Here is a 16,615-nt window from a genome sequence, read left to right on the forward strand (position 1 = left end):
AGGGTTTTATGGTTTAAGCTGACGTGCCATTCTGAGTACGGACAGAGAACGTACAGACGCATATGAAACATAAAATGACATAAATGTCCTCTATGGTTTTTGGAATGACAATGGGATCCTAGCTTAAGTGAATGGACGGAGTTGGTTGGCATTTTATTTCGTTTGGCCCCAGGGGCAGGTATTCTATACTCCCGCGAGAGCATAGTTTGTATTTACTCCATCGATAAGAAGACCTTTTTTGCCAGGATCTTTTTTTTTTTTTGTCTAAAAATTTGGAAGCCTATAATAATAACTAGATGATCAGAAAAGAAAGTGAAAATTTGAGTTTTTCTAACACTTAGATCTCACCATCTAAAGATTGGACGATCTCCATTCAATCTTGAGACATTATTATTTTTAAGTGTATAAAGGGTATAATTAAGAACTTTTTTTCTTTTCTCTATAAGTTGAAAATACTACATCTCCAATATTTAGGGTCCGAAATTAATAGGTAGGTATTATTGGAGGGTGTAAATGGGCAGTATACTCTCGATGGAGTATAATACGGCTTGGAATTGCCAAAATAACGCATGTATTTTTCCTGAATGTAAAGCCAAAAGATTTCATGCTCCATCATGGACATACTTTCTCTTTATTTTCTCAGGTAAAACCCAATCTAAGAGTAATCGTGGGGACCCCAAATTTTGGAGTTAAACCTTTCCAACTCTTAGACTAACTTCACTAAAGAATGTTTCCAAATAGCAATCTCTCTACACTTAGAAAAAAATAATGTCTAAAGATTGAATAGAGACCATCTAATTTTTTAACAGTGAGATCTAAGCGTCTAAAAACTTAAAATTCAAAGTATCTCTTTTTAAAAATGATCATCTAGTGATTTTTAGATGGATTCCAAACTTTTAGATTTAAGTATCCTTCTAAGTAGGTTATTTGGGTGAGGGAGTTTATGTATATTACATGCTCTCGTGGTAGCTCAATTGATATTTTAAACATGATTTTCATTTTTCTCTTTAAGAGTAATAAGGACTACTACTAGACGGTTAAGGTCTACTCCAATCAAAAGCGGTTCGACTGCCTTTGGATACTTCGATCAAAATTAAGTTCCACCACCTCTCAAATAGGTTGGTCAATATTTAAAAAATTAAATAAAAATATGAATACAAGTTTTAAAATATATAATATTTTATGAAAAAAGATGGTCAATTTTGTTTAACCAGTAAGACAAGTCAAAACAAGCAAACTACAAAAAAAAAGTAGTCAAATATTACTTTTGATAAGTTTTTAACTAAGCTATATCTTTTACATGTGATTGGACCGTCCAAAGCACCTACTAATTGTCTGACCAAGTAAACCGGGTGATGCGTTCTGATGTTGATAACCATGTTTAAGAGTGAAAATTAGGGGTGGCAACAGGTCTGGGACCCAAACCCGAAAAAATGATATGGGACTCGGACTTGAATTCATTGGACCTGGATCAAAAAATATAGTGTCGGACCCAGATCTGGATCCGGACCCGACCCAAAAATTAAAATATCTATTTAATTAACTATATTTAAATATATTATATATATTGGGACCTGAAAAATATTACCCGAACTAAAATAGTTTTCGGGTCCAAGATTTGGACCCAGACCGGATCAAGTCTACCCCCTTGGTACCGGGTCGGATCTGGGCCCATTGCCACCCCTAGTACTGAATACCTTTAATTAATGGGTAACTTAAGACATTTTTCTCTCTCCAAAGGCATGATCAATGGGCTCTCCAAAAATGTTAAAGGACAAGGACCCCTTTTGGGTCCTCACACCCTTTTGTGATCCTGGGATGATAAAATTCTTCATTCTTTTAGCAACCTGTCCTTGGAATGGATTGAGATTTCCAGGATATGAGGCATTTTCTATATAAATGCCGTCTTCGTCAAAATCACATTCTATAATCTCAGTCAAATGAATCACAAAAAATGGATTTTGAACTTTGAAAATGGATTATTTGATATGAATTCCTCTTAATTATTTGATGATCAAGAGATGTGCATTATGTTTTTAGTTACAAAATTATAGATGTAAAGCGGAAATTTATCTAATGTGACTTAAGATGTGTCCTAGATCCGTTAAGATGGACATTTGGAAGAGATTACATTTCATAATGAGACTAAGGTTAAACATTTCCCTTCTTTACTTTTTTTTATCATAATTCGCTAACTCATCTTTCAGCCTTGATTTACAAGAGATTTGGGACTGGAAATACATTTTAAATCACTGAAAATTTAATTCAGTTTCAGACCCATGAATTTGAAGCTCTAAAAACAATGTTCATCTCATAATAAAAAGTTACAAATGATCAAAAGTTTACAAAATAATCATACTTAAGGCTCAAAATTTATTTTCTCGGATTCAAAGATCATGGTGGTCCATATGGTCAACTTGTGAAACTTTCGATACAAAATCAATTTCCAAACCTCCTCTAGTAGTTGAATTCGACACTTCTATATTATGCATAGAGGCTGAATGCTACATAGGCTTCTACGTGTTGCATTTTGTAGTCTACTGCATAGAATACATACAAAAGTATGTAAACACAATAATCCATGTAGTATGGTACACCTTCTTTGAAAAAGGAATGCATCCATTTTACCAAGAAAAAGGATTTAAACAGAGCCACTATTAGTGTTCAAAAAATGGGCCACTATCCGTGTTCCAAGTAACCAATAAACAAGCCGGTTCAATCAGTCTAACTCGGCAAATTCCTGCCGATAAAAAACGTGTTAAAAAAATACAAAAAAAAAATATAAAAAAAATATAAAAAAACATATTTAAAGAATGATTAAACAAAACACATCCAAATGGTAGTTGAAAATTAGTGAAAAAAATAGATTTTAAAAAATCGATTTGTGCCCAAGGGTATTTTTTAAAAAAGATGAGAAAATGTAAAAATAACTATTCATAGAGAGAACACTTTCCAATCTTTGCCAAAATGATAAAAAAAACATTAAAAAATACATTATAAATAAATCCCTTAATTTTAGATTTCATATAATTTTTTTGAAATACCTTGGTAGATCTCCAAAACTAGCCAAAACTAGAATCAGCCAGTGCCCAGTTCCAAGTTGAACCAGCGGAGTTGAACACTAGCCACTGTATCATATTTCAGCCCCTCTACTACGTACTATCTCTGATAATTTGATAGTTCATGTAGTCCTCTTGCTTGAGAGTTTGAAATGCAGTATGTTGGCAACGATATCAAATCAAAGGAAGAACAGATTTTAATATTCTTTTTTCAATTAGTTTTTCAAAATTAACCCGACAAACATGCAAAAACAATATGCCTGGCTTACGGAAAACCTGCAATTTCTCAACATACATAGAAAATTAGAATACACAACTATGGAAGTATCTCAACTATCTTTATGTTTACACTCTCACTTTATTGCATGTGTTTTATCTTCCTGAAGGGCAATTTGGAATTTTATGAACATGGCGGACCAGGATTCGTGTACCCGACTCCAATTAGTTAAAAAAAAGCTCTGACGATGATGATAATGATGATAAAGGTCAATTTAAATTGTGTTTTCTATATTTTGTGTATTAGTATTTCTCTTTCATTTCATAGCCAAAATCTCCCCAACAAAGTCATGTATTATGAATGTATGGCAGTGATATTTGATATTAACTTTAAGGAGAAGGCATCTAATGAACTCATGAAAAGGCATTGTTTGCATTCCATCAGCAATTAGAAGCCTTTAGTGGTAAGTAATCCATGCAAACTATGAAACCTAGAATGCATTAATTTAAAAAACCAGAGGTAAGTTAAATTAATAAGCTGAAAATGCAGTTTATTGATAAGCCTTTGTATAGAGACGAAAGAATGTAGAACCGGTGCTACTGTGGGAGCAATTGTCTACTTGCTCTCTTGGACAAAAGAGCTAAATTACAAAGATTTTTTGGTATAAAATTTTGGGATTTGAGTAATTAAGAAAATATATACTTTTAATGATTAAACATTTAAAATCTGACCGTCCAAAAATTGGAGGGTCTCTTTTTTTCTTGGTTACATATAGAATGTGTTCAACCTTTTTGAGAAAATTATCAAAAAGCATTAAATGTTTAACTGTTTAACATCTTATTCATTTACTTTTATATAATATTAATTGAAAAAAATTTATATAAGGTGTGAGCTTTTATATGTAAAGTAAGGTGCACCTAAAAAATATACCCGAAAGGGTTACTCCGATGTCGAAAAACTATATAATTATTCATCTCGACCTAGAGATGAAAAGAAAAATTAATGTCTTAAAAATAGTGCGTGTTGTAACACATTGTGTTGACCATCCATTTTTAAAAAATTTGAGTGTTTACTTAATCTGCAACATTTTTTAGCTCTAAATTTCATAATTGCGAGTGTCGACAGATTTTAAGACTATCATAAAGATTTCTAATACTAGATCTGCATTTTTTAACCAGAATTAAGGTGCACTTTACTTTGATTGTTCAAGGTTGACCACTTATACAAACCACACACATATTAATTATCTCACTAACATATACCATAATACACACACTCTCTCTCTCTCTCTCTCTCTCTCTCTCTCTCTCTCTCTATATATATATATATATGGAAAAAGTTTATATGAGGTTGCAACCTTAAAATGTATAATTATATATGCACCTAAAAAACGGTCGGAAAAGTTGTTTTAATGATGACAAACCTTTTAATTGATCATCTTAACATCAAAATATATGAATACGAAAAAAAAAAAGATTTTTAGTCTCAGAAATAGTGCATCTTGCAATACATTTTCAAGATTTTCATATATTTATAGATCTACTTGATTTTAACCATTTTTTGAGTTTAAAATTTTCTAATTAGATATGAATAGATTTTAAGATAATCCTAAGATTTTTTTACAACAAAATTGCATGATAAAATTTGGAGTTTGTATAGTAGTATAATGCAACCATCTTCAAAAGCTATGTTAGAGACAGTTGTTTGACATGAATTTTTAATTGTACACTCTTTTCATTATGAAGAACAATCACCAAAAATAAAATTTTGAAAAAAATGCTCTAGAAAGTTTTCATTCTAGCCCAATTAATATAATCCGTCCATTATTGAGATGGTTAGATATAGGTCTCAGAAGCATTTTTTTATTCCCAAAACTTTTATAAAGCGTTACCAACATTAGATTAATAATGCTAAAAAGGAAAAAAGTGATTTTGAATTTGTTAAGGCTTAGATCTAGAAATTCACCAAATAGATGGTCGAGATTCATTGTTGGATGGATACTAATTTTGACAATATCTAGGGTAAAAATTGAATTATTTTTTTTGTAGGATTGATTATGAGGATGAAGAGAATGTGTGTGCAAACTTTGAAGTCATAAAAATGCCAAAAATATGATTTTCTAGAGGTGTGGTTGCAATATACTATTACATAGCCGTTGCATTAGATCATTATATATATATATATATATATATATATATATATATATATATATATATATATATATATATATATATATATATATATATATATATATATATATATATATATATATATATATATATATATAAAATAGGGTTTGTTTAGAGTTAACAACCCCTCAAAATACAAAGGTTAATGATAGAAGGGGTTGTGATGGATGTATTTATAAAAAAAATCATTATTTTTTGTTTAATATATTAATTTAATAGGTAACTTTTCCATTAAGCCATGACAAATTTGAAAAAAAATTCAGTTTTACCCCTTATGGAGATAACAAAAGTACCTCTTGTCTTGTAGTAATATATCACAAAAGGTAATTTTTTTTTATAAAATGAACCTTTATAATTTGAAGGGTTGTGAACTTTAGATTATCTATATATATATATATATATATATATATATGAGGTCGTTTGTAATTTATGTATATATGAGAGAAGGAAAAGCGTGAAACATACATACAATATGGATGGGATTAGCCGCTCCAATGGGATCTTTCGTCCTAATATATATATATATATATATATATGAGGTCATCTGTAATTTATGTATATATGAGAGAAGAAAAAACGTGAAACGTACATATGATATGTATGAGATTAGCTGCTTCAATGGGATATTTCGTCCTAGTAGGAGGAGGAGAAAGGTTAGTTTAAAGAGATTATATTCCCAAATTTGAAGCCTTAAAAATACTTTGTTTATACTATTTGCAAAAAGAAGCGCTTAAGAATACCTGTATATATGTTTCTTGAAAAGATTTACTTGTTTTAAAAGGAAAAAAAATTATATAAGGTTTGGGTTGGCAACGGGCTGGAGCCGGATCAGATAATACATTGTGGGAACCGGACCCAACCCAAAAATTAAAAGATATACGTATTTAAAATTATTTTAGAATTATCTTAAAATATATTTTTATATCTAATTATAAAATTTAAAACTTCAAAAATGGTTAAAATCAAGTAGATCTATAAACATATGAAGATCTTGAAAATGAACGGTCTAGATAATGTGTTGCAATTACACTATTTCTGGGATTCGAAATCTTTTTTTTTTTATATTCATACATCACAATGTCAAGATGAACAATTAGAGGGTTTTTCAACATTAAAATAACATTTTTTGATGGATTTTTAGGCACATTTGTAATTCTACACTTTAAGGTTGCAACCTTATATACACTTTTTCCTTTAAATATATTTACCTATTTTTCATAAATTAGAACCCAAAAATATATATGGGACCCGGACCTAGACGTGGTTGGATCTTGATCCAAACCCAAATAGTGTTTGGGTCTAAGATTTAGACTTGAACCCAACCTACTAGGACCTGGGTTGAGTCTACCTTTCGGGCCGAGTTGGGTCGGGTCGTGCCAAGTCCAGGTTGATTGTCACCCTTAATTTGACATCATAAAATGTACATTTAAAATCTTTGAAAAAGGTTGTATTGATGTTGAAAAGACATCAAAACAAAAGTGAGAAAACTTATGCAATAAATTTTTTTTTTTGATAAATATTTCTATTTTTTATTAGTACTAAAGAAAGGAAATTACATCATTAGTAACAACAAGAGCAGGTAAACAAACACCACCCTTCGCCAAATCATCCGTCACATAATTAGCTTTTCGGTAAACATGAAAGAAGGAAACTATCAAAGAGGAAGACATATCCATATTCTATAATCATAAAAGCCAAAGTTCCCATGGAATACGCTGCTCTTTGTTGCACCATTTTATCACACATTCAACGAATCACCTTCTATCAAATAATTGTTGCTACATTTTTTATAAATGATGATCTTTATGCCATAGAACAAATCATTAAGTTCAGTAAAATTCGCAGTTCTACAACCTAAATGGCCCACATAGAAAAAAATGATGTTACCAGAACAACCACGTAAAACTCCACCAAAACCTGCTAACCCAGGATTGCCTAAAGAACTGTAATCAAAATTAAGTTTCAATATACCAACAGGGGACGCTAACCAAAAGCATTTATGTCTATTACTTACAATACCCATAAGAAATAGGTTATGTAAATTAGCCATCACATCAACCTTCGAAGTACCCCAACCCACTTTTTGCACAGATAGTCAGGACTATATTGTAACTTTAATAGAGTGAATCAATCTATCCAGGGATAAAGAAACCCCTTCAAAACTCCTTCATCTCCAAACTTCTCACAATATGATTCGTTTAGCTATCTTCCAAACAATCTTACCAACCTTCCGCAAATGAGGTAAAGACAATTGAGTAACAATCCTCTCCACATGTTGAGGGAGAACCAAATTTATATTTAGCACTCCAAACAGCCAATACCAACTACGCAACGTGAAAGGACAATGAATAAGAAGATGCGCAACAGGCTCAGCACCAGATTTATATGGTAGGCATACATTAGGTAAAATATTGCCTCTTTTGATCAAATTATCGGCTGTCAAAATCTTGTTCATTGAAGTCAGCCAAATACAAACCTAAACCTTGTGAAGTATCAACCATCGCCATACCTAAGCAATCTGAGGACATAACCATCTCCACCTATCATAAAATAAAAGATTGTAGCATGACTTAGACGGCAAAACAAGAATTGAAAGCTATATATGAACGGTTCAAGTCTTCAACTGATACTTTCCTGTTTTAGATGAACCATCCATTGAATATTGACTTAAAACAATATATAACATACATAAAACAGGAAAGCAAGCAGTAGGATTGCTCAGCTTTCATGAAAGAAGGTCACTATTATATCAAGCCGTTAACCATGAAATCGGGCAGTCCGGCTCGTGCCACTAGCCGTGATCAGAAATACCAACTTTTCTATATTACGACTCCTAAGGCGCCCGATGTCAGATCTGACGGTCAAAGATGATTGTTACGTTGTGGATCATAGAGAAACTGTCTTATAGTATACAAAGGCCGTGAAAAATAATAAAACCCGTTTTCACACGATTGTAATACCTGAGCTGAAAACCGTAGCTTTTTGAATTCTAAACCATTTTTTTTTAACTCTAAACCCTAGTTTTTTCCTGTTATTGATCGTTTTATCTGATTCATAGTCTTGAAACTGCATTGCTCTTTTTCCTTTTTTTGTTTCCATCAAGAGGGCAGTGCAAATTCAGTTTTTCTGAGTCTAAACCGTAGATTTTCTCTGGGAGCCTTGAATTTATGGGCCTTCGAACCCCTTGATGTTGTTTCTGTGCATTAATGGCGGATGATCAGGGAAGTTCAGAAGATAAGGAGCTTTTGGTGCTGGAACAGGAAGTGAAGGAAATGGCTCAAACCATTATTCACTACAGAACTACGTTAATGAATCCAGAAACCTTCTCATCACTTCTGGTCTCCATGAGACCTGCGTTTCTGGCAAGAAACCCTAATTTACGTATGTATTTTTTTATTTTTATTTTTTTGATTGATTTATCACTTGGTTTGTTTTATTTATCACAAGCTAATGATTCGGAGCCTTCTTGAGATCTATGGGAGCCGATAAACAAATTTCATGAATGTGGAGGATTTTTTTTATTTTTATTCATGGACTGAACCTCTTTGAAAATGTTGTCTAGGGCTTTCAAATATGTTTCTCAACGTATTTTTTCCCTGTCATTTTGTTCAGTTTTGCTTGTGCTACTCAAAAGAATGGTGCTTATAATTCATGGTTAACACTTTAGATACTGATACCTAGGGTTATCAATTGCAGATTTTTTTTCGTACTTCTATTTTTTTGTGATTGATATCTCCCGCACACCATGGAGAATTTGGGGTCTTCTGATTATGTATAGATGGATTATACTTTTTTCTGCTCTGTCGGAAAAAGCCTAAGAATGTTTTCCTCTTCTTGCATCTTCTCTTTGTCGGAACTTTGTACCCCAAGAATTTGAATAATTCACCTATAGTAGATGCATTTAGGTCATGCTATCAAGTGTTTAGGGGTTCGTGAGATATGTTTAGAACATGATAGTAAGTGTATAAAATTTAAATTGGTGACTTTACAGCACGCTAACAAGTGTTTAAGAGGTTAAAGTTTTTTTTTATAATTAGGATATGAAAATTGAAGCTTCAGAGTTTTTTTTTTTTTGGGTAATTCAAGGGGGAAAACGTAATAATAAGAGACGTAATAGTAATAGTAGAGATGAGGAAGTAGTTAAGATTGACGGCCATGAAGTAAAAAGGATTGCACTTTCAATATCTTAGGTCGATAATCCAGAAAAATGGAGAGATTGAGGAAAATGTTGCACACAAAATTAGAGTTGGGTGGGCGAAATGGAGATGTTGAACTGAAACTTTTTGTGATCACCGCATACCAGTGAAGCTGAAGGGCAAGTTCTATAAGACAACTATGAGACCACTTTGCTCTATAGGGCTGAATGTTGGGCGGACAAAAAACAATATACCCATAGAATGAGTGTAGTGGAGATAAGGATATTGAGATGGATGACTGGCAAGACAAGAAGGGATAGACATCGAAATGAATTAATTCAGGAGAATTTAAGTGTAGCGTCGATAGGCAATAAGATGAAAGAGAGTAGATTCAGGTGGGCTAACCACGTGTGGTACGGACCAAGTACAACACCTGTTAGGAGGTGCGAGTTAGTTCAAGTGGAAGGACTTAAAAGGGCAAGGGGTAGGCTCAAAAGGACGTGGTTGGAAGTAGTTCAGAAAGATATGAGGATTTATGGCCTCACTAAGGGTATGACCTTTAATAGAGCAGAATGGTGAACCAAGATTTGTGTAGCCGACCCCAATGAATTGGGAAAAGGCTATGATGATGAGGATAAATTTAGTTGGGAAGACTGACAGCCCCCTACCCGTTTTTTCAGATAGATTAGGGATTTAGATTTGTTTTTCAAGGTGTCAGTTGGTGGTGTCAGCAGGATTGGAAACCACAACATAGTAACTAGGTATGGGGATGCTACCACCACAACCTAGCCCCTTTCCTAAAGATTGTACATGCATATTACACCGTGTGTGCACCATGCACAATATAAATCACTCAAAGTGCAATATGCGTGTGCAAAGTGTAGCAAGGTTGGGCTCTGCTAGGGTTTCCATGAGAATGGTGAGAACTGCTTACTACAACCATGGCCGCGAGGGGTGGTGATCCTTGTATGGTTGTTGTGGGTAACTCCAGCCATCGTGAGGTTCTTCCCGTGAATGGAAACCCCCCTGATCCTAGTAGTTTTCCTAAGATGTTTGGCAATGATGGTGTGAGGCGTCCAAAACCTTCGCACGGCTCTTGTGGTGCTGCTGGTTTCGAAGAAGTGGCTATTACTACTGTTAACTTTGTTACTAGATCTGATTCTCATATTAGATCTAGTAAAGGCCATATTGGTTCACATCTTAAGATTGGATCTGGTGGTTCTTCTATGGGTGGATCCGGTGGATCTACTATGGTTGGATCTGGTGGATCTACCTTGGATGATAGAGGCTTTACTGCTGTCAACGATGCTGCTTCCAGTGTGTTCCTTGATCACGGATCTAATGTTGTGCAAGGGTCTAGATCTCTTTGATTTGTGCTGAGATATCAAGTTGCAGATGATTTCAATGTTCGTGATGATGATCATGATGATATTAGGGTCAAGGATCATCGTGCTCGTGATGATCGAGTTGTTGTTTGTGATCATGATGTTCAAGTTGTCAGTGGTGATCAAGTTGCTGTGGGAGATCGAGTTATTGTTGTTGATGTTCACGTTGCTGGTGGTGATCGAGTTGTTGTTGTTGATGTTCACGTTGCTGGTGGTGATCGAGTTGCTGTAGATGAGCACGATGGTGCTGCTTTATAACATCATCGTGTTCTTTCTCTTGGCAATATTGTTGTCGGTTCTCACAATGGATCCGAGGATGTACAAGGTTTTAGATCTCTTGGATCTGTGCCAAGATATCAAGTTTCTGATGCGTGTAAGTTTGCTGATGCTCGTGATGATTGAGTGGCGATTAGTGATCGTGTTGATCGAGTTGCTGCAGATGAGCACGATGATGCTGATGATATAAATCATCATGCTGTTTCTCCTACCAATATTGTTGTTGGATCTAACAAGGTTATTAATGATCATGATATTGCTGGTTATCATGGGGTTGTGAATGGAGTTGCTCGTGGTGTTGTTAATGGAGATTATTTTAATGGTGTTTTTTTTATTGGTAAGAATGTTGCTGGTTATTTGAATGGTGTTCATGATGGTAGCAAACAAGGTATTCGATCTATTTCTGCTTCTAATGATATTGAATGAGGCATGGCAAGGAGGAGTTTACCCTTTTGTTATTAGGATCGATGTTAAAGGAGATGAATGTTGCTGCCCCCAGCAGTTGTTGGAGTTCGAGCAAGGCTATGGACTTATTATCTGGAGCAAGGGGTGTTCAGAACAAAGTCTACTATTTTGCTGATCTCGAGCTTACCCCTATTGAGACCATTGATGGTAGATTTTATGTTCAAATTGCAAAAGAGCTGGTGGATTCATGCTTGAACAGATAGGATAATTGCTTATTGGGTTATTTTTTGGGGCGCAGACTTGAGTGGACATACATGAAAGGTATGCTGCAAAAGATGTGAAGATTGAAGTATGACCATGAGATCTTTTAGATTGATGAAGGTTTTCTTATTTTTCGATTCCATTTAAAAGAAGAGATGGAGATAGCTTGTTCTTGCGGCCCATGGTTCGTTAACAAAAAGTGTCTAGTCCTACAGGAATGGGACTCCTCTGTCCAACCCTCTCGATGTACTCTCCAAACAGTCTTTGTATGGATCAAGCTCCCGAGTATTCCTTTGGTGTTTTGGGAACCTGAAATAATACCATTTTAGTGAGAACTGGATGAAACTATTTCATAATACTAAGAGAAAACACTTTAAGAATAAGACGAATAAAAGAATTGATTTGTTTAAGAAATTTACCTTTCTTAAAGAGATCATTCAGAGCCAGAAAATGATCCTTCTTGAGCACCTCCCAACTGTACTTATAGAACTCTACTGAGAAGCCATCAGGGCTTGGGGCACTCTCACTCTTTATACCTCAAATACAATCTTTTGTCTCCTCGATGGTAACATCCTCAATCAATTTCTCTTGCTGACTATGACTTAACAAGGAAGAAGGTTGGAATTGTTCAGCTAAGTGAAGATCAATGGTGCTCTCCTAAGCCAAGAGATCCTCAAAGAAACCAATCATATGATTATCAATATCCATTTCAGTAACCAGATAAGATCCATTTTGATCCTTAAGAAGAATAATATGGTCACTCCTTCTCCTTATCACAGTAGACAAATGAAAGAACTTTGTGTTGGAATCCCCTTCTTTTAACCAATTTTGGCGCGATTTTTGCCTCTACATACTCTCTTCATGGCCCAAAAATTGCTGTAATGTCTTACTACAGCCCTCCTCCATCATCAGATTTTCATTAGAAGGATCAAGGTTCAGACTATCATGAAAATATGATAGTTGCTGCAGAAAAGCTGAAATTGTATCACCCACATGACCAAAGTCGTTCTTATTTCATGCACGCAGATTCCCCCCTTAACCTTTTCAGCTTTGAGACAAAGAGGAACATGGCTGTGCTCGTGCCCCCCACTCTACCTTGCCAAGAAGCCAAAATTACATCAATAAAATCTGGTGCTTTCTGCTAAAGTCGAGAAATACTTAAAGGGCGTTGGGCCAATTGGGCTCAGATTTGACATGGTTACCACCAAAGGACAATGGTCAAAATTCCTCTTGGGGAGAAGCTCCACTTTAGACTCTGGATAAGCAAGCACCTAGTGTGTGTTTGTCAGGGCATGATCCAATCATTCTCATTTGCATCTCCTATTGATTTGGTTGTTTGACCAAGAAAACCAGCCTTCGGCAACTCCATAGTCAGTGAGAACCGACGACAATATTGCCAAGAGAAAGAACACGATGATGATCTAAAGCAGCACCATCGTGCTCTCTTGCGCAGCAACTCGATCACCACCATCAACGTGAACATCAACAACAACAACTCGATCGCCACCATCACCTTGAACATCACGATCATGAACAACAACTCGATCATCACGAGCACGATGATCCTTGACCCCAACATTGTCATGATCAGCATCATGAACATTGAAATCATCTGCAACTTGATCTCTCGACACAGGTCCAAGAGATCTAGACGCTTGCACAACATCAGATCCATGATCAAGGAACACACCAGAAGCATCATTGTTGACAACGGTAAAGCCTCTATTGTCCAAGGTAGATCCAATCATAGTAGATCCACCCATAGAAGAACCACCAGATCCAATCTTAAGATGTGAACGAATATGTCCTTTACCAGATCTAGTAACAAAGTGAACAACAAAAGTAGTCGCTTCTTCGAAACCAGCAGCACCACGAGAGCCGTGCGAAAGTTTTGGACTCCTCGCATCATCACCACCAAATATCTTAGGAAAACTATTAGGATCAGGGGGTTTTCCATCCATGGGAAGAACCTCACCATGGCTGGAGTTACCCACAACAACCATACGAAGATCACCACCCCTCGTGGCCATGGTTGTAGCACATGGTTCTCGCCATTCTCACGGAAACCCAAGCAGTGCCTAACCTTGCTACACCTTTGCATACTCATTTATCACTTATTTGCATATTGATTTTCCTGCATTGTTTTATGGCTTCTTTTTATTTCTGTAATGTTATTAGCATTTCTAGAAGTTAATCCGCTTCCTCCACCTAATTATTATTATTGTTGTTATTATTATGAAGTGTGGCCTTTATAAACATAAGTGACAATGCTTTACAAGGCGGATAATATATTGTATAAGGTGTTAGGGTTGCTATAGATATAGAGAACCATCTATGTTAGTGACGAAAGGTGTGTACTTCTATAGAAATTGAGGAAAGCATTACAATGAGCCAATAGACTATAGGGTACTCCAAAGGGTGTCCTCTCCTATTCCATATGGCAAACGGTGGAGATCATTGGTAGTAGGAACCTTAGGACATCTGCAGGGCAGCCAATATCCACCCTTCGTAATTGGAATGGAGAGTGGGTGCCAATTTGGGGTACTGTATAGCATATATTATACAACATTGGATTAATGGTATGTTTTCTTTAAAATGGAGTTAACTTGTAACCTTTGTGGCATGGATTGTATGTGGTGCTTAAGCTATTCCTTGGCGTCTATTTCTTAATTATTTTTCACTCTCTTGTTATGTTACTTGATTTGCATAAGTTGTGATTGTTACAATAGGCTACATGGGTATTTGTGAGATTTTCTTTTTAATGGATTGAGAAAGGTGCTTGATACAATTTGCCTCGAGGGCCATACCCATTGAGGGAGGGCTTGTAAGTCTTATTTTTCTTATTTCACAAAGAATTATGTGAGAAAGAAGGGAATTATGTGCTATTTATTGTTTAATTGCTTCAATATATGTTGATTGGTGGACTGGGGTGATTGGGTTGATCTCTGAGCCAAATCAGGATGATCATCATTTCGAGAACTTAACTAATGGAAGATTCAAAGGTGCTGAATAAAGTGCAATTTAAAGTTCTTTAGTTATTAGTGGCAAGCCAGGATTCGTGTAGCCCCCCAATTAGTTGGGAAAAGGCTATGATGATGATGATGAGTTATTAGCTTTTTGATATAATTGATATGGACTGTGAGGGGATGTATGATTTTAGTGTTTAAACTGTAATTTGGGATAAAGCAGCCCATTAGATCTAATATAGCGCTAGTGGTCCCTAAGGTTGTTTCAATGGGATATTTTTACTTTGTTGATAGTTCTATAAATGGAGATGATTCAGTAGACCGTGTATTCAAAAGAATGATGCTGACATGGTCTCACCGTCAATGTTTGTATGTTCATCAATCATTTCATCTTATCATGGTAGTACTTGGCTTCTAGGTTTTATGTTCATTAATGATTTCTCTAAGATGCTCAGTAGACACTGAACCTGATTACTGTGTCAGCATCACAACAGTTGCTTATGGGATTAGGGTTAACATTCCCATTCTTCAATGTTGAACATTGAGGTTGATTGCCATTTTATTCGGTAGAAGATTGTTCCATTAGCAAATAAATTTCAGTGTTTTGAGGCACTGTCAAGAGGTAATGTGCAGTGCGTGTGTAGTGTGTTCGGAGGAAGTGTATAATGTAAGGTAGTCTATAGAGTATAGGGTCACATTGGTTGTTAGTAACTGTTAGTGAAATGTGGTTAATCAGTATGATCTCATTTTCATGAGTAAGTTCTATGCCTCGTGGACCTGCTCATAGACTGTTTCTGTTTCCACTTATTGATTTACTCTCTAGTTAACGTGTGTTTGTCATGCTCTCAGTATTAAAAACTCAATTTGTACTTGGAAAAACTTGGGAGTCAATTGGACTCACCTACCCACCTTGTGTTATAGATGAAAACTTTTGCCAGAGTATTTCAGCAAATATATTGTTCCATTATTTTTTGTTCGTGTGTAAAGAGTGGTTTAGCTGTCCTGACCATCCATGATTGAATACTACCCCAATCTTGTTTTTCTCCAGCTTATTATGATATTTGAAAAACCCAGCTATCCTACCGATCAACTCGATTGGTGGACGTAAGTCAGCTCCCAAAACAATCTTGTTTGGCTTTTAAACTGTCTTGTTGGTATGTCGTAGTTAATATACTTCCTCTGCCTCATTGCTGTAAAAGTGTGAACCCCATTCAAGCAACATTTCATTTTTCTATGTTTTTTTTTGGCCTTTTAGACATTCTTTTTACACGAGCCACATTGTTTCATTGAATTTTAGAAGCAGAAGAACCCACTGAATCAACAGAAAGGCCCATGACAGTAGATGAAGATCCCGAAACTTCAGAGAAAATAAAGCTGCTTAAATCTAGGATTTCTGCAAATGCATCAGCATTGCCCGCCATTTTGAAGAGGATGAAAACGAGCCTTGCTAGGATGGAAGAGCTTGATAGACAAGAGGGAGGAAGTCCACATTCTATCTTCAAAAGGACGACGTGATTGCGTTCGTTTTCTGCCCCTCTAATTTGCCATTTCCACTGTAATTTAATGATCTCAAAAGCTTTTTGCTTTTAAATTGTATGAAATTGTACTTTGTCATCAGATATCAAAATGTATGAAATTGTAGTTTGTCATCAGATATTTAGTAGATCTCTCTCTCTCTCTCTCTCGCTCTCTCTCTATTCTTATTTTGTAGGTTGATTTGT

The 16,615-nt window shown here is 35.3% G+C and overlaps 1 protein-coding gene across 1 annotated transcript; it reads left to right on the plus strand.

The window, feature by feature from the left end:
- Positions 1-8,236: 8,236 nt before the first annotated feature.
- On the plus strand, positions 8,237-16,546 carry LOC105420998 (uncharacterized). The gene is made up of 2 exons (XM_011626769.3): positions 8,237-8,846; positions 16,192-16,546. Exons 1-2 carry the CDS (start codon positions 8,672-8,674, stop codon positions 16,407-16,409), a joined length of 393 nt encoding a protein of 130 aa, XP_011625071.1. The 5' UTR covers positions 8,237-8,671; the 3' UTR covers positions 16,410-16,546.
- Positions 16,547-16,615: the final 69 nt, after the last annotated feature.

Source organism: Amborella trichopoda, chromosome 7, assembly GCF_054954075.1.
Source record: "Amborella trichopoda isolate Santa Cruz 75 chromosome 7, AtrichopodaSantaCruz75HAP2 v2.0, whole genome shotgun sequence".
NCBI lineage: Eukaryota > Viridiplantae > Streptophyta > Magnoliopsida > Amborellales > Amborellaceae > Amborella > Amborella trichopoda.